At 50.6% G+C, this 22200-nt stretch overlaps 1 protein-coding gene across 1 annotated transcript; it reads left to right on the forward strand.

The window, feature by feature from the left end:
* The first annotated feature begins 4323 nt into the window (after window positions 1–4323).
* Window positions 4324–4959, forward strand: LOC123363205 (SCAN domain-containing protein 1-like). Its single transcript, XM_045004085.1, has one exon. It carries the CDS (start codon window positions 4324–4326, stop codon window positions 4957–4959), a length of 636 nt encoding a protein of 211 aa, XP_044860020.1.
* Window positions 4960–22200: the final 17241 nt, after the last annotated feature.

The raw sequence follows: 22200 nt of genomic DNA on the forward strand, positions 1-22200 counted from the left end.
CCTCTGTTTGCCAGAAGCTGGGAATGAGCGACAGGGACTGGATCACTTGATGATGACCTGTTCTGTTCATTCCCTCTGGGGCACCTGGCATTGGCCACTGTCAGAAGACAGGATACTGGGCTAGATGGACCTTTGGTCTGACCCAGTAGGGCCATTCTTATGTTCTTATACAATGAACAAAGGAAACCCCCCGTCCCCCACAAGCAGGATACACGGGAGCCAGCCGGGGTACCTGTCAGTTTTAATTCTGGTGGAAGCCCATTGATTTCAGTGGCGTTAGAGCTGCACTTTCACCAGGGCTAGGGCTAGGGCTGGCTCTGATAATACTGAGAATCCTGCACAAGAACACTCTGTAAACTTATGGGACAAGGGTTGCCAGCCCACCAAGATTGTCTTGGGAGTTTCCAGGAATCAAATATTAATCTTTAATTAAAGATTATGTCATGTGATGAAACCTCCCCTGTGAGCTCACATGTGGTGATTAATATGCGGTAAAGTCCTCAGGTGGATGCGGCAGTTGTACTTTTCATACATGTTAGCAGGGGCAGGCTCCTCTCCCGTGTTTATCTCGACCCGCTAACAAGTGAACAATACAAACTGCCTTGTCCACAGGAAGATCTTACTATGTGTTAGTAATAAATAGTAATATTTGTACTGCAGTAGCACCTAGGAGCCCTCGTCACAGACCAGGCCCCCTGCACAAACACAGAGCGAAAGGACATTCTTTGCCCTAAAGAGCTTACAATCTAAACTAGCAAATATCTGGTACAAAAACTCACCCTTTTCCCCTAGGTCTTTGTTAATCATGTTCACTAATTTGAGTTTATTTACAATCAATTAACTCATGATTAAAAAAACCCACCTGTCTAGTTTAAACATACCCAGAGAGACATCCACACCAACCACCCCGGACCATAAGGCTATGCACACCTATCATCCAGCCATACCTACTGTATTCACATATCAACCACACCCAGCCACACACCTATGCACCAAAAGATTGTTTCACCATTAGCCAAAGGCCTGATGACCCACAGGCCTGTTTTTTACTAATGTGTTTGTGCAAACGGACAAAGAACTCCTGGCTAATAATAATTTCCATTCCAAGATTATGATTGAGTTTTTCCCCTGTTCTTCTTGATATTTCTGCCAAAGCAAGAAAAATCCTCAGTGAAGTCTAGCAGGAAATCCAATAAAAATTCTTCAAAAGATGGGCCTGACATTGAAAAATAGCAAAATTATAAAAGTAGGCTCAGAAAAGAAAGGAAAGAGTTATTATATCTGGCACCAAGTAAGGGCCCAAAGCTCCTTCTCCAAATGAGCCATCACAGATTGAAAGTGTTTAGCTTCCCGTTGATTAAATATGGTGAGGGACCTGAGGCGTGCCAAGCCTGGGGGATCGAAAGTTTGTTTTCAGTCAGAATGTGTTTTCAGTCAATGGAAAAAATGGTCGGCCTGTGCCGGGCTATGTAACTGAGAAGCCCCAGGTTTGGAGTGAGTAATGACTGTGATTCAGAAAAGCAGGAGGGTTGTTAATCATTCGACCCCAGCCCCTGTAATTCAACTCAGCAACTCCTATGACTTTGGAAGCTTTTTCCCCTCCCCCCTCAAACCTTCCTTTCTTTCTTTCTGTTTCTCCCCCCAAGAGAAGAAATGGATGGCAGCTTCTGCTCTTCTTCCTCTTTTCAAAGGAAATGATAACCTCCCCGACAAGGGGAAGCAGTGGGACCTAGTAGACAGAGCACTGGATTAGGCATCGGGAGACCTGGGTTCTATACTTGGCTCAGCTGGTGGGGGACCTTAAGCAAATCACTTCCCCGCTCTGTGCCTCAGTTTCCCCATACGTAATATGGGGATAATGATACCAACGTCCTTTGTAAAGCACTTTGAGCTCTACTGATGAAAAGTGCTATCTAAGAGTTTGGTATTCTTAATGAAATGCAATTAGTCATGATAGCCTTATTTTTTGTACTACAGTAATACCTAGAAGCAACAAAGGAGATCAGTGCTTCATTGGGCTAGGTGCTGTACATAGACATAGTGAGAGACCTTCCCTGCCCCACAAAGCTTACAGTAAAAATATACAAGGGAGACAAAGGGCAGGAGAAAGGAAGTATCGCTTCCCCCTTTTTTACAGGTGGGGAACTGAGGTACAGAGATATGAAGTGACTTGACCAAGGACACCCAGGAAGTCTGTGGCAGAGTCCAGGGATTAAACTTATTTTCTTAGACCCAGTCTAGCGCCTGAGCCACAAGACCATCCTTCCTTTCTTTTATGTACACAGAACTTCCCATCTCAAAGTACTTTACAAACTACATGCATGTACACCACTGAAATGCAGCCAGTTCTGCAGGGAAGACCATCAACCTGTCTGTGCAATGTACTGGCACAACATGTGTCACATCCCCCTCAAGTGACTGGTTCATATAAAGGATAGCAACTGACTACTGCTGCCAGCTAATGGAGTTACCCCTTTTGCTTAAGTAGTAGTGGTTGGTGCTGCAGCCTTGAAGGCCCCGGGGTTTAAACGCCAGTTATGTGAATCAGTACTCCTGCTCACCACATGCTATGCAGCACTAGGGTTTGAGGAAGAGGGAACTGAGGCCAAAAGACACTGCGACAAACCGCTGCTCCTACAGAAAGTGCGGTGGAAAACGGATTGTCCACACGATGCATGTAAAAAACAAGATCTTTAAAAAATATGCCTGATGCTGGGCTTCTCTTTGGGAGGAGGGCAACAAGCTGTTACTGGGTCATAGGGTAGATTCAGCACCAAGACAATGCTCATTACAACATGTTGCCTCCATATTTTGTGGCCCCGTGTTCCTGTGGGTGTGAGTTAAGCCATGAGCTTCTGCTGTGGAATATTCCCCTCCCTGAGAAGATATGGGGATGTAAAGTTTCTCAGCCTCAGTGAGAGCAATGTGGAGCCCTGGGGACCATAGGTGGGTTCATGTATGGAGTGGTGCATGGAAAATGAGCTTTTCACTAGTCCCAGTCCTTCCCCAGGTTTCCCATGTAACCAGGCTTGCAAGCAGTAAGGGAACATCAATACAGCCGGTGACTGGGCCTGCTTGGAAAGACAGAAGCTCTTGCACTGAGGTGGGCTCCTGAATGACTGCAGGGCTTGTTAAATAGCCAGTGCCCTCTGTAGTGAGGTGGCCTGGCTCCCAGCCGCGCCTGAGAGGGCCGAGCCAGAACAGCCGCCGAAGTGGGCGGAGTCACCGCTGCTTGTCCCCACCCCCCAGAAGTCAAGGGGCGGGACAGGAAGTATAAAGGCCCAGCCCCAACGCTCAGTTGACCGCCGGCCGCGGGAGAGGACAGACGCTGGTGCCCGAGCTCCTGCTGGACCGAGCCTGGCCCGCTCCCGCTACCCTGAGGAGGACTGGCCGAGCCTTCCCCGAGCCCGGTACACAGAGGAGGACTGGCCGAGCCTGCCCCGCTCCTGCTACCCAGAGGAGGAGTCAAGCTCCCCCGTGCACCCGTATCCTGAGGAGCCGATGCTGGTCGACCCCCCCTGCCGAAGCCACAGGTACCAGTGGAGGGGGAGATTGGAAGTGGCCCGGGGATAGCCGACCCCAGTCTGGCGGCAGCAGACCCTGAACCTATGTCAGTGTGTTGTGGCCAGGATCCCCACTGACTGCAGCAGATCCACGCTGCTGCTAGGGCCCCGGGCTGGGATGCGGTGGAGTGGGTGGACCTGCATCCCCCCGCCACCTCCCGCACGGGTGGCAGGCTCCCCCTCACCCCAACGCTCAGGCGTAGAAGCCTGGATTTACCTGTCGCTGCTCCGCCCTGCCTGAGGGGCTGAGCCCTGTGCCTGTGTTGCTGCCCCGCCCTGATCTAGGGCTTGGGCTTTACAGACTTGAATTGTTTGTTTGCTCAGCCCCTGCCTGAGGGTCTGAGCCCAGAACTACTGTTTGTTGCCCGCCCGGACCTAGGGCGTGGACTTTAATACTGAACTGCTTACTCAGCCTCCTGTAGTGAGGCGGCCTGGTTCCCAGGCGCCCCGAAGGCAAAGAGCGACCCCTCACCCGACAAGGGGACCCGTACACGGACCCTTACACGTGGCACCTGACCAGGGACCCTTGCCCAGATATGTGGGCACGGGCCCTCGACCCCTCTGAGAGGGGACCTGGGGGGGAGCGAACCCCCCCCCTCCCCCCCGAGACATGGATCTGTCTCAGCTCTTCGCCTTCCTGACCGAAAGCCAGGAGTGACAGCAGGCGGCCCAGCTCCGGCAACAGCAAGAGCAGCAGGCCGCCCAGCAACAGCAACAGCAGCAGCTGGTTGAACAGCTGGGAGCCCAGCAGCACCAGCTGATGCAAGACCTGGCCACGCGACATCAGGACTTCCAGAGGGAATGCCTCCACCAGCTGGCCGCGGCACTGCCCCGGCCTGCGGAGCCCCAGCCGGCGGGCTCCGAGGGGGCACCGCGGCCGAACCCACCCATCCGGTTGACCAAGACGAGCCCCAGTGACGACCCAGAGGCCTTCCTGGTAACGTTCGAGCGGGTCGCCGTCATCGCGGGGTGGGCTCCGCACCAGTGGGCGTCCCTCTTGGCCCCGTACTTGACTGGGACCACCCAGACGGTCTATCGGGGCCTGTCTACGGATGCCACCCAAGATTACCGCCAAGTAAAAGCGGCAATTCTGGACGCCCTGGACGTGAGCCCGGAGACCTTCCACCAGCGGATTAGGGGCTTGACCTACCCCACCGGGGGCCGGCCCTGGATGGTGGCCCAGGAACTAAGGGAGACATGTAAACGGTGGCTGCAACCTGAGACCCGAATGCCGGAGGAACTCACGGAGCAAATAGTGTTGGAACAGTTCCTCCATATACTCCCGCCACGGGGGAGAGCCTGGGTCCTCCGTCATCGGCCCTCGACGCTGGCGACGGCCGTCTCCTTAATGGAGAACTTTTTGGCGGCGGAGGCGGCCATGGCCCCGACCCCGTGAGTCGCCATCCCCGGGGTGGGTCGCCCCAATCCCGAGAGGAGGGCCCCCCTGGCCCGGATGGACTCCCGAGGGTCCCCCCGGGGGCCCGAGCCCCGAGGCTGACCCACGGGGGCCCCGGTGCGGCCCACACCCACCTCGCCTCCTGTAAAGCAGGGGACCACCCGGGACTCTCCCAGGGGAGCCGCAGGAAGACGTCCCCAGCCAGGCCGAACTGACCTGGGACCCTGCTTCTCCTGCGGGGAGTATGGACACCTATGCCGGGATTGCCCGACAATGGAGTGCCACTTCGGCCAAGTTTACTCCGGGGAAGGCTGCACCCGGCGTCCCCAGGCCGCCAGAATCACGGTGCCCGTGGTCCTGGAGGGGTCCCCAATGGTGGCTCTCATCAATTCCGGCTGCGGTCAGACGCTGGTCCGCCAGAGCTTGGGGCCCCGGGCCGACCCCCACCTGGGAACGATCCCGCTGCAGTGCATCCACGGGGATATTCGGCCGTACCCCAGTGCTAACGATAGAAGGAGTCACCCGACTGATGGTAGTGGGCCTCGCCCCGCGCCTGGTGTACCCAGTGATCCTGGGCCGCGACTGGCCCGAATTTTCGGAAGTCCTCCACCGCCGCACTGGGGAATGCCCGAGGATCACGCCGGTCTGGGGAGGAGAGCCCCCGGAGGCCGTAGAGGGCGAGGAGGAAACGTCCGACCCCTCCGAGCAGCTGAACGAGTCAGGGGACTCCCCCTCAGGGACCCTGGAGGGCCCCCCGCTTCAGACGGACGTCTGCCGCGACCAGCGGGTGGACCCCAGCCTCAAGCGGGCGTATGAACAGGTGGCCGTCGTTGACGGCACCCATCATAGACTCTCACCAGGCCACCCAATGGCCCCACTTCGAGTTACTGCAGGAATGCCTGTACCGGTTTGAGAAGGACCCCCGGACAGGGGAGCTTCAGACCCAACTCCTCATTCCTAAGTGTCATCGACGAGCCGTCATGAAGTTAGCCCATGGCATCCCGGCAACTGGACACCTCGGCCATGAGAAGACGTTGTCCCGGATTCTGACGCGCTTCTTTTGGCCTGACGTACATCAGGAGGTGCGGACTTACTGCCGGTCCTGCCCCAACTGCCAGTTGGCTGTGCCGGCCCAGACCCCGAAGGCGCCGTTGATTCCCATGCCATTGATCGAAACCCCCTTTGAACGGGTGGCCATGGACTTGGTGGGCCCGCACCCCAAAAGCGCAGCCGGCTTCCAGTATATACTGGTCCTGCTGGACTATGCTACCCGGTTCCCCGAGGCCATACCCCTCCAGACTATCACGGCCCATAGCATCGCCAACGAGCTCGTGAAAATCTTTGCCCGCGTCGGTTTGCCCCGAGAAATCCTTACGGATCAGGGTACCAACTTCACCGCTTGGCTATTATGGCAGGTGTGTGAAGTCCTAGGGATTAAGCAGCTGCGCACGTCCGTTTACCATCCGCAGACCGACGGACTGGTCGAACGCTTTAATCGGACCCTTAAGAGCATGTTACGGAAGTTTCCCCCGGACGACATCCGACGCTGGGACCAGTTACTACGACCACTGCTCCTGGCGATCCGGGAGGTCCCACAGTCTTCCACGAAGTTCTCCCCGTTCGAGCTACTATACGGTCGACGGCCCCGAGGCCTCCTGGACCTGATGCGAGAGACATGGGAGCAAGCCCCGTCCCCTGCCCAAGGCCTCTTGAAGTACATATTGCAGCTTCAGGAGTGCCTGGCTCAGGCGGGGGCCCTCGCCCGTGAGAATTTGAAAGATGCCCAGGCGTCTCAGGCGCAAACCTACAATCGCGGGGCGCAGACTTGCGAATTCCAACCCGGGGACCGGGTCCTACTCCTCCTCCCGTCTAGCGAATCCAAGATTCTGGCCCGGTGGCAAGGGCCGTACGAGGTGATCCGACAGGTCGGGCCTGTCACGTATGAGATCTACCAGCCCGACCGGCGAAAAAAGAAGCAACACTACCATGTGAACCTTCTGAAACCATGGCGAGAGCGAGAGTGGCTGTTGATTACCCCCTACCCGCCGGATCCTGAGCTGGGCCCCCAGGTGACAGAACCAGTGGACTCCGAAGGCCCCCAGCTCGGACCGACCCTGACGACGGAGCAACTCAAACAGACCCAGTCTCTCCTATTGGCATTCCCCCACACCTTCACAACCCATCCGGGGTGCACCACCCTTGTCCAGCATACCATTCAGACAGAGCCGGGTATGGTGGTCCGAGGTGCAGCCAGGCCTTTGCCCTACCACATGCGGCCGATCGTCGAGAAAGAGGTACGAGCCATGCTGGACTTAAGGGTCATCGAACCAGCCCAGAGTGAATGGCGCAGTCCAATTGTCCTAGTACCCAAACCGGATGGCAGCAGACGGTTCTGCATCAATTTCAGGCGCGTCAACGCCATCTCGAAGTTCGACGCCTACCCGATGCCCCGAGTAGATGAGTTGCTCGGCCGGTTGGGAGAAGCCCGATACATCACTACGCTTGATCTGAGCAAGGGGTATTGGCAGATCCCCCTCGAACCGGCCTCCAGGGAGAAGACCGCTTTCGCCACCCCTACGGGCTTGTATCAATTCACCCGAATGCCCTTCGGCCTCCATGGGGCCCCGGCTACATTTCAGCGGCTGATGGACCACCTCCTCCAGCCCCATCAGGACTATGCCGCCGCATACCTGGACGACGTGGTCATTTATAGCTGCCAATGGGAGGACCACCTCAACCGGGTGGCCGCAGTCCTGAGGTCCCTGCGGGCTGCCGGGTTGACAGCTAACCCAAAGAAATGTTGAATCGGGTGGTAAGAAACAACCTACCTGGGGTATACCGTCGGAAATGGACTGGTAAAACCCCTCGTAGGGAAAGTTCAGGCTATTGCAACCTGCCCCCCCGCCAACTACGAAGCGCCAGGTACGCCAGTTCCTGGGGCTGGCTGGCTACTATCGACGTTTTATCCCTCAGTTCGCGACCATCGCGGCCCCCTTGACAGGGTTGCTGGCCAAGGACAGTCCACGACAAATACGGTGGACCCAGGAGTGCGACGTGGCATTCCAGACCCTCATGGCCAGCCTCTGCCGCGAACCCGTCCTCCACAGCCCTGATTTTGACCGGGTCTTCATCCTCCAGACCGACGCCTCAGAAGCAGGACTCGACGCGGTCCTCTCCCAAGAGGTTGATGGGGAAGAACACCCGGTCATCTATATCAGCAGGAAGCTATTCCCCAGGGAGAAGAACTACGCAGTGGTGGAGAAAGAGGCCCTCGCTATAAAGTGGGCGTGCGACGCCCTCCGGTATTATCTCCTTGGAGCCCCTTTCACGCTGGTTACGGACCACGCCGCACTCCAATGGTTGGCCCGAATGAAAGACCACAACGTGAGGCTGCAGAGGTGGTACCTAGCGCTACAGCCTTATGCCTTTACGGTCCTCCACAGGGCCGGGAAGGACCACGCGAATGCAGACTTTCTTTCCCGACTGGGAGGCATGGATGGGTCCGGCCCCGCCACACGGGAGCCGGACCTGCGTTGGGGTGTGTATAGTGAGGCGGCCTGGCTCCCAGCCGCACCTGAGAGGGCTGAGCCAGAACAGCCGCTGAAGTGAGCGGAGTCACCACCGCCTGTCCCCATCCCCCAGAAGTCAAGGGGCGGGACAGGAAGTATAAAGGCCCAGCCCCAACGCTCAGTTGACCGCCGGCCGCGGGAGAGGACAGACGCTGGTGCCCGAGCTCCTGCTGGACCGAGCCTGCCCTGCTCCCGCTACCCTGAGGAGGACTGGCCGAGCCTTCCCCGAGCCCGGTACACAGAGGAGGACTGGCCGAGCCTGCCCCGCTCCTGCTACCCAGAGGAGGAGTCGAGCCCCCCCGTGCACCCGTATCCTGAGGAGCCGATGCTGGTCGACCCCCCCTGCCGAAGCCACAGGTACCAGTGGAGGGGGAGATTGGAAGTGGCCCGGGGATAGCCGACCCCAGTCTGGCGGCAGCAGACCCTGAGCCTATGTCAGTGTGTTACGGCCAAGATCCCCACTGACTGCAGCGGATCCACGCCGCTGCTAGGGCCCCGGGCTGGGACGCGGTGGAGTGGGTGGGCCTGCGTCCCCCCTGCCACCCCCCGCACGGGTGGCAGGCTCCCCCTCACCCCAACGCTCAGGCGTAGAAGCCTGGACTTACCTGTCGCTGCTCCGCCCTGCCTGAGGGGCTGAGCCCTGTGCCTGTGTTACGGCCCCGCCCTGAGCTAGGGCGTGGGCTTTACAGACTTGAACTGTTTGTTTGCTCAGCCCCTGCCTGAGGGCCTGAGCCCAGAACTACTGTTTGTTGCCCCGCCCTGACCTAGGGCTCGGGCTTACATACTGTTTGCTTGCCCAGCCCCTGCATGAGGGCCTGAACCCAGAACTACTGTTTGTTGCCCGCCCGGACCTAGGGCGTGGACTTTAATACTGAACTGCTTACTCAGCCTCCTGTAGTGAGGCGGCCTGGTTTCCAGGCGCCCCGAAGGCAAAGAGCGACCCCTCACCCGACAAGGGGACCCGTACACGGACCCTTACACCCTCCTTTCAAAGAGGAGAGTCCGAGGGAAGGTCAGAATTCCAAATACAGCTGGTAGGAGCCTCTTGGGGATTTCAGCAAAGACAAGCCAGGAAGGGTCAAAAGGTGACTGGGGATTCTGGTAGCTGCGGGAGGAAAGAGGCTGAACTGCACAGGGTGGGCAAGCATTTATAACCTCTAATTATGCCTGATAAATGAATTGCATGGTCATACAAAAATGGCCTCTTTTAAGCCGGTCTCATCATTTGGGGGGGCTCCCCATCCGATGCTCAAACCTGTAAAAGTCATGAGATGTTTAAAAATAATTAATGTTGGAGGCTCTTTTTATTGACACTTTCCATTTTTTGAGCTTTTAAGGTTCATGTTTTCAGGCTCTTCACCACAACCATGAGGGCTAGAAATTTATGTGAGTATCTGAGTCTTTTTAGTAATCACCTAACTCCAGGAGCTGGAGCAACCAAATATCACAAAACTTGCAATAAGATCCTGAGGGCTAGCAACACTGTGAAATCACAGAGCTGTAGGGCCAAGAATTGTTGGAGTGATTGCAAATATCCTCTCTACTGAACTTTTGGGAGCAAAATTCACCTTTCCTATCAAGTGACATAAGCGTCCCTGATCCATCCTCTAGTCCCCATTATGCAAAGGTGCTTACAGATGTAATAGAACCCACTAAGATCAAACAGCACATAAACATAGACGTGGGAACAGAAGCAATTTGTCATCACATCTCTGCTATCCATAGACAGCCTCCCTAGGGTTGGGCATCATTGAAAGTATGTGGGTTAAGGATGGCTGAGGGATACGTATTGGTGCAGCAGGATTGGTAATAGGATATGGAGTCAACCACTTCTAAGTCACCAGCTTGAATAGTTGGGTTCCTGGCTATGGGGATAGTCCTCCAATAGCCAAGTTTGTTGATCATCTAGGCACTGTATGGGCATCCACACAGCAGTGACCAAGTTCCCAAAGTCCCATCCCAGCATGCACATGTAAAACCAGGCTGGGACCTTTTTGGTATGTGCAGGCAGTGGGTTGGGGTCAGTTGCTCCAAAGACCTGGTTAGAAACATGCAGATCTTGTCTCTGGTACATTGCAGAAATCAACCCAGGTTGCTGGTCGCAAGCAAAGGCTCTTAGCATCTGTCAGCTCTTCAGAATGAAATAAATTAGTGGGAGTCAGTCCAGTTCTTAGTGGGCCTGTGTCCTCATCCAGAACCACGATGGTGGCTGGCACGGACTGGCAGTGTCATCAGAGAGGCTGAGGACTGACAGAAGCATGGAAACTCCTCTCCTGGCTCACCTCTAGGGTGAGTCCCTCTAAGGGGATAGGTTTCGGGGGAGGCTGGTTGCAGGCTGGGGCCTGAGTCTCTTATGGACATGGAAACAGGTTTGAAAGGAGATGGACTTCGTGAGCTACTGGCTCCAATGCAACATGTGTGAATGGACAACCAAGGAGACAACCAAGGAGAAACCCAGATGTCATGCTTCCAGAGCATGAGAGACCTCCTATAAAAACAGCAAGAGGGTTCCTGTATTAGCAAAGATCAGAGCTGTACCCAGGAGCTGCCAGGTCACACAGAGTTCATCAGGAGACCTCTGCTGTCCATCACTTGCTGACTGACCTGGTCAGCCTGTCACATGCCCTGATCAATTGGATAGAACCTGTTATACTGCCCTTCAGAAAGTTCTTTTCTTTTCTTCTCATCTTGCACAGGACATATGCTTGCCAACAGACAGTGGGGTTAACTGCTGGCTAAGCACTGAGTGGACAGCATGTCTAGGAGTTAGAGTAGAGGGGGTACTGGCCTCAGGACTCCTGAGTGCTATTCCTGACTAACACTGATTTGCTGTGTAATCTTGGGGAAGTCACACCACCTCTTTGTGCCTCAGAAATAATATCTCCATTTCACAGAGGGATAAGCTAAGTGTACCAAGAGTTTGAAAGCCTCTTTGAACCATACAGACCTTAAATCTTCAGTATTAGGCTGGAAACCTCATGGGAAAAGACTTCTGTCTATCCATTTGTATACGTCTTAAGCAGATCTCCTCTCTCCAATCCATGAGCAACCATTGTGGCATTTAGACGCCTCTGATGAGATTTCAGGATCCAAATACAGACTGGAACCAGAGGGAGCAAAGGCAGCACAACAATGAAGACAAAACTCACTGGCACAGTTCAGGATCTTACAAGTGCTGGCTCTGCGTTTGCTCCTTCCTTGGTTTTGGGGATCGGAGGATGAGTCTCTGCCAGGCACTGAGACAAAGATCTGCAGGAAGGGAGCACTGCATGTGTGTTTATCACAGCACAGCCAGAGGGAAGTGCATCCCTGGCTAGGAAAGGCCCACTGTGCCTCTTGACCCATAAACACTCCCCATATTGAGAGTTACCAACTCAGTATAACAATCATCAGGGATAAAGAGGGATAAAAATACCATTTCTGGCCTTTCCAGTCCTGCTTACTTTTCTGGTTCTGTTAGTTCTTTCCACTGCAATAATCCTGCTCTGGTGTCTAGCTGGAAATTCCCACTGTTGTTGTTGTTATTATTATTATTATTTATTATTTGTATTTAATGAACCAGGTCCCTATTGTGCTAGGCGCTGTACAAATACAGAACAAAGAGATAATCCCTGCACCAAGGAATTTACAAATCTAAGATTAAGACTAGAGACAAGAGCTGGCTACAGACGGACAGGGGAGTACAAGAAAACAATGGGACGATATTGGTCAGCACAATAGGCACTGGTATCAGTGCATTAGTGGCTTATCCATTGTCAAGATTTTTGCAGGCCTCCTGGCAGTAGATGGTGGTGATCCTGGCTAGAGTGGAGCAGAGATGTGGCCTCAGTCTAGTGGGGCAGGGAGGGGTTTGAGTTGGACAAGGAGCAGTGGGAAGGTCATTCACTCAGTTAGGCTTGGAGGGATAGTTCTCCCTTGTGCATGTCCCAGACATAGCTAGGTGCCTCGGAACTCACAAGATGATTCAGCTAACTCCCAGCTCATACTTAAATGTCCCTGGGTCAGAACCTCAGCTGGTGTAAACTGGTGTACATTGACTTCAATGGAGCAATGCTAATTTATTCCGGCTAAAAATCTGGACCCCTTGTGGAAATGGGTTGGTCAGTTCCTTCTTTGTCCCAGCATTATGCAGGCAGCCATTCCTATAGATACCCAGTTGGTCTCCAAAGCCAAAGAGAGGTGGCCCTGCGCTGGTTCAACAGTTGGGAGGTAGGAGGACACAGAAGTGTGTGTAGGAGTGTGTACTTTTGAGGTTCCCTTATCACTGGTCCAGGGTCTCTGCTCCTGCATGTGGCTGGTATGGTTTCAACTTGGGCAGGTGCAGTAAGAGAGCAAGCAGGGAGAGCAAGAAAACATCTAGGGGGACAGGACTCAGGAAAAGTTTTTAGAATTAGGGGAAAAAAATAGATGGGGAGGGAAAACCTTATAATGTGTCTACTCCTTGCATGGGAACGGGGAGTAGATTTACTAAGGGCCTGATTCTTAGTTACACTAAGGCCCCTTTATACCACTCCGGCAGTATAAAGAAGTTTAAAGTGGGTGTAAATAGAATTGGAGTAGGTATTGTACAAAAGAGGACACACACACACTTTAAGGCCCCTTTACAGTGCCAAAAATGGTGCAAAGGGGTCTTCGTGTCTGTGGGAATCCAGGCCTTAATCTTTTGTTCTCATCTCCAGGTTTAAGAGTAAGTTTCTATAGTTGGGATCCAGGGGGTTCTTTTTGTTTTAGGACATAGAGAACATTTAACCTCTCTACTAAATGAAATGTAAACTGTGGTGAAATTCCAATAGGAGTAATTACATTCTACCTCCCTACATTCCACCTACAGTTTCATTTGCATATGGGATTCTTCTTCACTTCCTGTCCTAAACTATTGTGTTGTGTCGCTGTGGACTACTAAGTAGCTGCCACTTTCCATTCTGTGTGTGTGTGTGTGGTGGGGAAAGCGGGAAATGATACATGTACATATTGGACCAGATCCTCAGATAGTACAACAGAGCTGCACTGATTTACACTAAGTGGGGTTTTGCTGATTAACACCTGCTGAGGATTTGGCTCACAATTTGTAAAATGACTTAGGATCTTCTGGGATGAGCACTACTATACAAATCCAAAGCATTATTATTAATAATGTAGTATATTATTTGCAGCATGTGACTTCTAAGCCATATGGGGAGTTGCATCAAAATTTTGTTTAGAGAAAAATCTGCAAGGTGTGTAATTAAACAGCTGGAGCTAGCAAAATTCATGTGACTCTTGCCACATTTTGAAATGAACAAGATAAGAATCAGTAAACCAGTAACAAGCAAGGAAGCAGGATAACCATGCGATCACACTTCACTGCGGAGCAAAAATGAGACACAAAACAATAGGCTGCACATAGGCTTGTGAAGCTTCTTGGTGTTCTCCTACCATAGTGACTTTAACTAGTGAAACCTTGGAGCCATCGGCTGTGTGCCCTCACTTCTGTTCATTTCTTTCTAGCCAGACTGACCAACCCTTGTCTATAGGTTTCTGCCTTAAGGTTGCATCTCCCTCTGCTCCACTGTAAAGACAGTACTATGGTCATTGAAACATCATGTCCAATTTCTCCCTTGATTAAACCCATATTTTGCTTGGCTATAAGTCAAGTGTAAGAGGACTGCACTCAAATGAACTAATCTTCACTTATTTGCCAGTAGGTAATTTGACAGACAATTTGGCAGGCGTCCATTCTAGAATTAAGCAAACCTGTGCAATAAAGATGTAGAAAAGCAACCCTGAAAAGCCATAATGAGACATCTAATTTCATTCAATAGCAACTTGTTCCACGTTAGTTCTGCCACTCAAGATTGCTGTGTCTGCCAATGGGGTGGCCAGACATCCAGAGAGGGTAATTGAGCCTTTGTTTGCAGCACGGTGGTGGGTGTATTAAAATAATATAGGATAAGCTAGAACGCTGTTGGGATTTCAGGGTCCAGACCACTCCTCCTCTCAAGTGTTTATGTTTTGCAAACTCATCCCTTGTAATGTCTTAGCAACACATAATGTTTTGTTTGCTAGCGGGGTGATTAGGTGCAGGCAGAAGCTACGCCTAAGAATGATTCTTCGAGAGACACCCAGGTAAAGGGAAAGAGAGAACAGACTTTACCAGTTACTAGAAGTTGAACTTATCAAGAATCGCATTACAAGTGCCAAGCAGCACTTCATTAGAGAGTTCACAGCTCTCTAATGGAACTAGCAGGGTCATCTGCAATGGGCGACTCCAAACACTACAGGTCCCACTACAGTATAATTCACTGTCTCCTTGAGTGCTAATAAGTACAAACACTTCTACGTTTAGCCCCGAGAACCTACCCACAAGAAACAACTCTCCACGAAGGGCTTTGGGATTTGCCACCCACAACAGCGTGAAAGCCAGGAGACAGGAGTACCTAGAAGGGTACAGAGGAGCTAACTTCCAAAGTGCCTTCAGTGTGGGACTTTCAGGAGAACTTACTATTACACTCAGCCTACCCTGCTCTATTGCCTCAGTGGATGGCAGTACTGACGAGCTTCTTTCCTCTAGAGCACGGCACTAATACTGCTCTCTATGCTGCTGAGTTGCCTATTTATACTCTCCCACCCACTGCCCAATTAACCCTTGGTTAAGAGACTCACCTGCAGCAGCTTTATCTTCTCACCACTGCCCTGGAGCTTAGTTCTAACCCTCTCCTAATTGCATGTTGCTACAGCATGGACGACATTGCACAGGGGCAGGTCTTTTCCTATTCACCTTCCTTCTGCTGGAGGCTATGTCTCCCTCTCAGCCCCCAGTAAACACCAGTCCATTGAGTGGGAAGGATGATGGCCTCTGTATTCTGCATCCTTCCTGGGGCTCTGAGAATACCCCCTCCTTACCGGTTTTCACCATTCTAGGGCCTTCCTCATCACCACCATTACCTACTCTCAAATGCCTCATGTCCCAGCCAGCTGAGGGAAAACTGGACGAGATGGTCTTGAGGCTCCATTAACTGGTCATAGGTGAATGGTGAGATGCAAGACCACACCCACCCATGGTTCCTGTCTGCACAGCCCCATGGAAGCTGACCATGCAGCCTCTGTACCCCAAGAGAAAGAGACTGGGACAGGGAGTTGTATCCAAGGCCTCTGCAATCCCCATGCTGAAGAAAGCTAACCACTAGGCCTCCAGGCTTTAAGGCACATTTTAGGGCTTGATTTTAGGGCCATGAAAATAAATCTGGATTAAGGGAGGGTGTGAATTTAAAGTGGATTAATATTTTAAAGTGGGTTAATACATTCAGAATAAGGCACTCTGACTCTGTAGTGGATGCTTTTATTCCAGAATAAATTGGGAATAGTAATCAGGAATAGCTATTCTGGAATAAGCCCCCATGTAAACAAGTTCTTGTTTCTTTGCTCTTTTCCCCCTTTCTTCCCCTCTAGGAGCAGATTACAAACTGCATTGTTGCTTTGAGCTGTGAATACTGGACATTTAGTTTGATGTTTACAAACGTGTTGGCCGATTCTCATGAGTTCATTGAGAGTCTCCCAATATTTAATATTTTACTTAACCCCCCCCCCATTCCTGGAGAAAAGTAATTATGGGAGAATCTTTTCATTTAAAAAAAAGACAGTAGGATTCCAGCCCTCCTGGCTGAAGAGAAATGCCTCAAAATGTGACTCAAGTGCACCCTAAAGTCTCAGAAATTGGAAAGGAAATAAAAAAGGCCAAAAAAAGTTTTTTTTGTTTTTTTTTTAATAAAAAAGCATGATTTTTAAGCCAATCTCATGACCTTTTTGGGGTCCTGACTAATGCCTTCTGAACACTTGGAGTTGGCAATTCTGAGAAATTTCCCTTCTCTCTCCCAGTCCTTGCCCTCTGGCTCCTGCCTGGTGGTTTTCACTCCCTATTCTTTGGCTGGATCAGTTCAAGGAAATATATCCCGAGTCTGTCGGTAACTCTGCCAGCATCTCTGCTCATTTCCACAGCCGATTGTGTCCCTGTTCCATAGGGCTCTTGAGCAGTGAATTCGATCCTGGTGAAGCTGCTGCTTTGCAGCCCTGGAGAGGCAAGTCCTCTGTTTCTATCCAGAACAGATACTGCATGTGCATTGTCAAGACACGCTTCGCCTCCTCCTCATATGGCTCTGCCAGTGGGCACCAGGCCTCCACAGGGGTGGTGATGGGGTAGTTTCAGTTGCCACAGCTCTTTGGGTGTGTCCGCACCGCGTTTTGGAGACAGCCTCCCAGGCCAGGTTGACAGAAATGGGTTTGTGGGGCTCATGCTAGCCCCGGGAAGGGGGTGGGCTTCAGAGCCCAAGCTGCAGCCCGAGCAGCAACTTCAAAGCGCTGCCTGCACAGGCATGTTTGGGCTCTAGTGTGAGCCCGGCAAGCCTGAGTCTGTCGGCCTGGGCTGGGAAGCTTGTGCCCACTCTGTCCAAAATGCTGCATTGGCTTCCTATTGAGTCCTTGGCCTCCAGCCTAGAGGCTGCCAGCTGGACAGATCCCAGGCTGGACTCTGAACCAAAGAAAGGAAAGCATGTAGCCCATGATCAATCCCCTGAGCCCTCCTCTCCTCATCCACTGGTTCCCTGTTTGGGGCAGGCCGCCCCGTAAACCACCTCATTCCACCTCTCTCAGGCACACAAGCCAGAGCAAGGCGTGTGGGCGGCAGGAGCAGGATTATTAGCGTTGTATTATGACACTGCCTAAGGTCCTATTGCACCATTTGCCATACAGCTACGTAGTGAGAAACAGTGTCCCCCCCTAAGACAGTGGTTCTCAACCAGGGGTGCGCGTACCTCTGGGGCGCGCAGAGGTCTTGCAGGGGGTACTCAACTCATCTAGATCAGTGTTTCTCAACCTGGGGTTTGCGGGATGGGTTTAGGGGGGTCGCAAGTGCATGGCTGGTGCCAGGGGCTGGCAAGCAGGGCAATTTCTCAATGTCCCCATGCCACAGGGGGCCCCCATGAAGCTAAGTTACACGCTTCAGCCCTGGGCGATGGGGCTTGGTCTTCTGCTCTACCAACTGGGCTCCAGCTTCAGGCAAGGCTCACAAATGAAAAACAGGCTCAAGTATCATCCTGAAATGTAAATACGATATTCATAGTCCAATCGATTTATTTGATAATGATATGGTAAAAAGAAGAAAGCAAGCAATTTCCCAGTAGCAGTTCATTGCGACACTTTTTGTATTTTTATGTCCGATTTTGTAGGCAAGTAGTTTTTAAGTGAGGTGAAACTTGGGGTACGCAAAACAAATCAGACTCCTGAAAGGGATACAGTAGTCTGGAAAGGTTGGGAACCACTGTCCTAAGCAACATACACTCTACATTGGCAAGACGTGGTAGGAGGGGCAGTAACTTGTTAAAGGTCCCCCAATAAATCAGTGGCAGAGCCAAGAATAAACCTAGGTGTCTTTTTTCAGAGGCATGTGCTCTACCCACTGCACCATACAGGCTCTTTAGACAGCCCCCCGTTCTTTACCACGGTGATCTTTTGGCCATGGTCAGGGTGGGATCCCCGTTGAACAGCAGGCTGCAGCTCCATTCCTTATAATGCCATTGTGTATTGCTGGTATTAATCATGCCATTAGGTAAGCATTATGGCACTTTTATGGCAGCTTTGAAGCTAATCTGTCACTAATGCCTTCTGGATTATCATGATTTCTTACAGTTGTGATTCATTAACTCAGATGCCTAATAGAATTAGTATTAAACATCTTCCATAGATTTCTGCCTCAACATGTTGAATTTTGAAAGCCTTTTCCATATTTCATTGTGTTGTATAAACGGCACGTCAGGCACATTGTGTGGTCTCCCAGAGAACCCAGTGCAGTATGAATTCAGCATCAGCAGGAAACAGAGAGAGATGGTCAGGTCTCCTTCGGTGTCAGGAAACACTAGAACTTAGCCATCAAAAAGCTGGGTGCCTGACTGAGATGTGGAAGGCATGGTGGGATCTGTGCTAGGCCAAGGGGAGTTTGCAGTGAAGAGCAGAGGGGAGAGTGGCAGTGTGTATGTATGGGTGCGTGTGCATGCAGAAGAGAATGGGCTGTGTGTATTTGCAGGACAGGGGCAGAGAGGAGTGTGTGTGAGTGCACAGCAGGGGCACAGCGGTGTATAAGGACTGAGGTGGGTAAGGATTCCACGAGGAGCACACTTCACTGACACAATCACTCTCCCGGAACTCCATTAGCAAGTTACCAAATAACTAAACCAGAGAACTGTATTTAGGTGGTGGATGTACTTTGACACAAATACTCAATAGAACCCTGGTTACTATCTGGCCCTAGCGGAATCCCTTCTCCTTGACCATCATGATGCTATTCCTACTAGCCTCACCATTATTCCTAATAATCAATATTAATTTTCACTGCATTCTCCATAGTTTAGATTTATTTCCTTGTTTAGAATAAGATCCCAATCTTAACAGCTTATATGTAGCATTACCACCACCATCATCATTACTATTTGTATTACTATGGATTCTTACATAAAAACATTTTATGTAGATAACCATGTCTCCCTCACAAGCAGCTTGTTTTGCTCACAGACTTTTCTCTGACTATTTCACCTCACTTTGTAGGTAACAACATTTTGCAGCTTATGAGGCACTTAGTAACCCCCAATCAAGATCAGGGACCCATTGGACTAGAAGCTGGGCATACACAGAATATAATACTCAATTATTCATTTTTTTTGCTTGTACATTTTAAAAAAGAGATGGGCTCCAAACAAACACCCTGAATCCAGGTGAAACACGCTTGCAAAGTGTATGTTTAATGCATCCCACTCTATTAACTGCTCCATGTAGAGGATAATAGCCTGCTACTACTGCTAGCTAATGGAGTTTTTTTTTTAATAGATCAGCTCAGACCCCATCAGCAGAGGCAGTTTATTGTTGAACTGCTTTAGCTCAAGTGGTACAGCAGCGAAGGGCCTGAGTGACTCCCAGATGGTGGGAGTTTTCACATACACACCCCAGGACTTTCAGAAAGTTGTGAATTTTGTGGGTGGGGGCCATTTCTAGTGTCTTTAGAGACATGTGAGAAGATGCTGCATCTCTAGTGAAGGGAACAGACTCCCTTTGTGTGTAGTGGGGGGAGCGGGCACAGTGAGTCAACAAGAGGCTCACAGGAGCAGAGCTGAGTAAAGCTAAGCTGCTTTGCTCCACAGAGGTTCATGGAATGTTTCCTTCAGACTCTCTGCATCTAGGGCTCCTAGCTAAGGTTTTGCTTTGAGTTTCTGGTTCAACCAACCTGCATGTCTTAAAGCCTTGGTCTTAATCTTCAAGGCCAACAACAGATCAAGACCTGGCTACATGCTAAGTCACTTCTCAATCTGCAAGCCCTGGGGCCAAAGCTTTATTTTACCATATTTCTAACCCAATTCAAACTAGCATGCACCCGTGCTTTTTGCAAGAGATTCCAGTTTGATTTCCGGACCAGACACTGTGAAGCGCCTGAACTTTTGGGTGCTCATCTGAATCCGACTTCCAAACCTTTTTGAAGTCCACCCACCCTGACCCCAGAAGCCTCACGAAGAAGCCGTCAGCCAGAAAAACAGAGAGGGGGAACTTCAAAGCGGTAATTCAGAGCAGCTGTGTAAATTGACAAATACATGTGAGGAAGCTGGTGAGGGACAGACACGTTTATCTATGCGTTTATCTGTTTAAACCAGTTACAATCAGTCCAGGGGTCTCTCAGAAGCCCCTTGTAATGAAATTGGTACCAGAGTTGGCTTTTCTCCTTGGCACGTGTTGGAGGGGCTTGAGAGAGCAGTACTGCATCCTGGCCAGTATTAATAAAATTCCTCTTGCGGAAAGAAACACTGTTTTAGAAAGACTCCTATGGAAAAAAGGTCAGTTTTGGGGCAAGTGTTTGACTGATAGCCTGTGAGCCGGGGAAGGGAGAAAGGTCACTGAGAGGCTGTGAAAGGTGGTTTGTCCTGGTGCCAGAGTCAAAGTGTGGGTGTGACTGAAGCCTACGTCTTACCCCTCATTCATTACAATCAATCACACCTTGCACTGACAGTTGAACAATTTGTAACCCCGCCCCCCTTTCCCCCATTCAAGTGCTTAACCTGAGCCAGTGCTCCAGGGCCGACCCTGTGTTCTGCATTCACCACTCCCACAGAAGATGGATGGGCTGTTCTAGCTTTCCAGCGAGTGGGGGGTTTGAAGTCATCGCAGGTAGAACCACAGTTCAAAAGCAGGGGACTGGATTCCATGCAGAGCCGACTAGGGGAGAGTGGAATAAACAAGCTGGCTTTCTTCCAGCTGGGACACAAGAGATGTTGTCCAGTGGGGTGAGCTCCTCTCTTTGTAAGAAGTGGGGAATTGGGGTTGTGACCCATTGGGGTTGATCAGTTCAGGGTTTTTTCATCTTGCACCCTTGTGTTTCAGGGCTGATTCCCTTTGTAACTCAGCTGGAACTGAGTTGTCCCAGGGCTCAGGTTAGAACCAGGAAAAAACACTGAGCATTGCATGGCTTGGAATGATGCTCATAAATGCTCCACTGGCTCCCCGCAGGGAGGAAGGGGAGAAAAGCAAAGAGGGGTAGGGGAACCAAACTAGGGCCCGTTCTCTTTCTCTCTCACACACACACATGATGAGATTAGACCTGGAAGAACATTTTCCATCAAAGTGTTTTTTTTCTCCCCAACTGTAAACAGATTCTCAATGAAACAGAAATTTTTGTGAAAATAATTTCCTTTTTCACAGCAAAAAGGAAAACCTGTTTCTGGTAACTGAAAATTTCAATTTTTTGAAATAGTTTTTAGTTCCCAAAAAACAGGGAGGGTAAAGCTTGATTTGGTTTCTGAATTTTTGATGAAAATCTAAAAAATGTCAAAGTTTTTTTGTGTGTGATGGAAATGATTCCCCTCCCCCCCATTTTCCTCAATAGTTTTCACAGGAATAAAAAACAATTCCCTGACCAGCTCTTGGTGAGATACTACAGTGATGTGCAGCAGTCTGAGAACCACAAACTTTTGCTTTGGGCGTTAAGATTCTGCAGCCCTCCTTGCAGAGTGTAATTAGCAGTGCGGACTCGGTGAACCAGGGATAGCAGAGGCTGTCAGGGGATTTTGACTAGATAGAAAAACATTTTGAATGAAAAATGTTTTTCTAATTGGAAGCGGCCTTATCCAAAAATTTAAAAAAAAAGATGATTTTTTTTTAAATATTCCAGTTTTTCAATTAAAAAAAATTCACTTTCCAATTTTTGGTTTCTCAGTTTTCATTTCTCCCTGCTAAAAAAACAACCCAGAAACAAACAAATCCCGCCCCCCACCAACAAAACAAACAAAAAAAACCCTGTAAAAATTACTATTTTTAGTTTTGAAAAATGAATTTTATTGAGTTTTGAGGGGTTTTTCCCTTCAGTCAAAAATGGGAAGATACTGACATGTAAAAAAAGTTGAGAAAAGGAATATTTTAAAAATTTCCAATGACTCCTGTGTCTCATTTCCCAGCCAGTTCTAATTCAGACTCTGCAGAGCTTTGGGGAAAGAAGCAAGAAGGTCAGGACTCCAGCATTCATTGCAAGTGGCCCCTTTACGCAGTATAATGTGGTTCATGTGACTTAGTTCTGGTTAGAAATTACCTAAACCACATTGCAAGCTCAGCCTTTTGGACCAGGGACTCTCTTTTAATTACATGTGTACACAATGCATAGCACAATGGG

This window comes from Mauremys mutica, chromosome 2 (genome assembly GCF_020497125.1).
Source record: "Mauremys mutica isolate MM-2020 ecotype Southern chromosome 2, ASM2049712v1, whole genome shotgun sequence".
In the NCBI taxonomy this organism is placed as follows: Eukaryota; Metazoa; Chordata; order Testudines; family Geoemydidae; genus Mauremys; species Mauremys mutica.

Bases quoted from the DNA above. Each gene is read 5' to 3' on its own strand.
- LOC123363205 (XM_045004085.1), top strand. From the start codon at position 4,324: ATGCAAGACCTGGCCACGCGACATCAGGACTTCCAGAGGGAATGCCTC.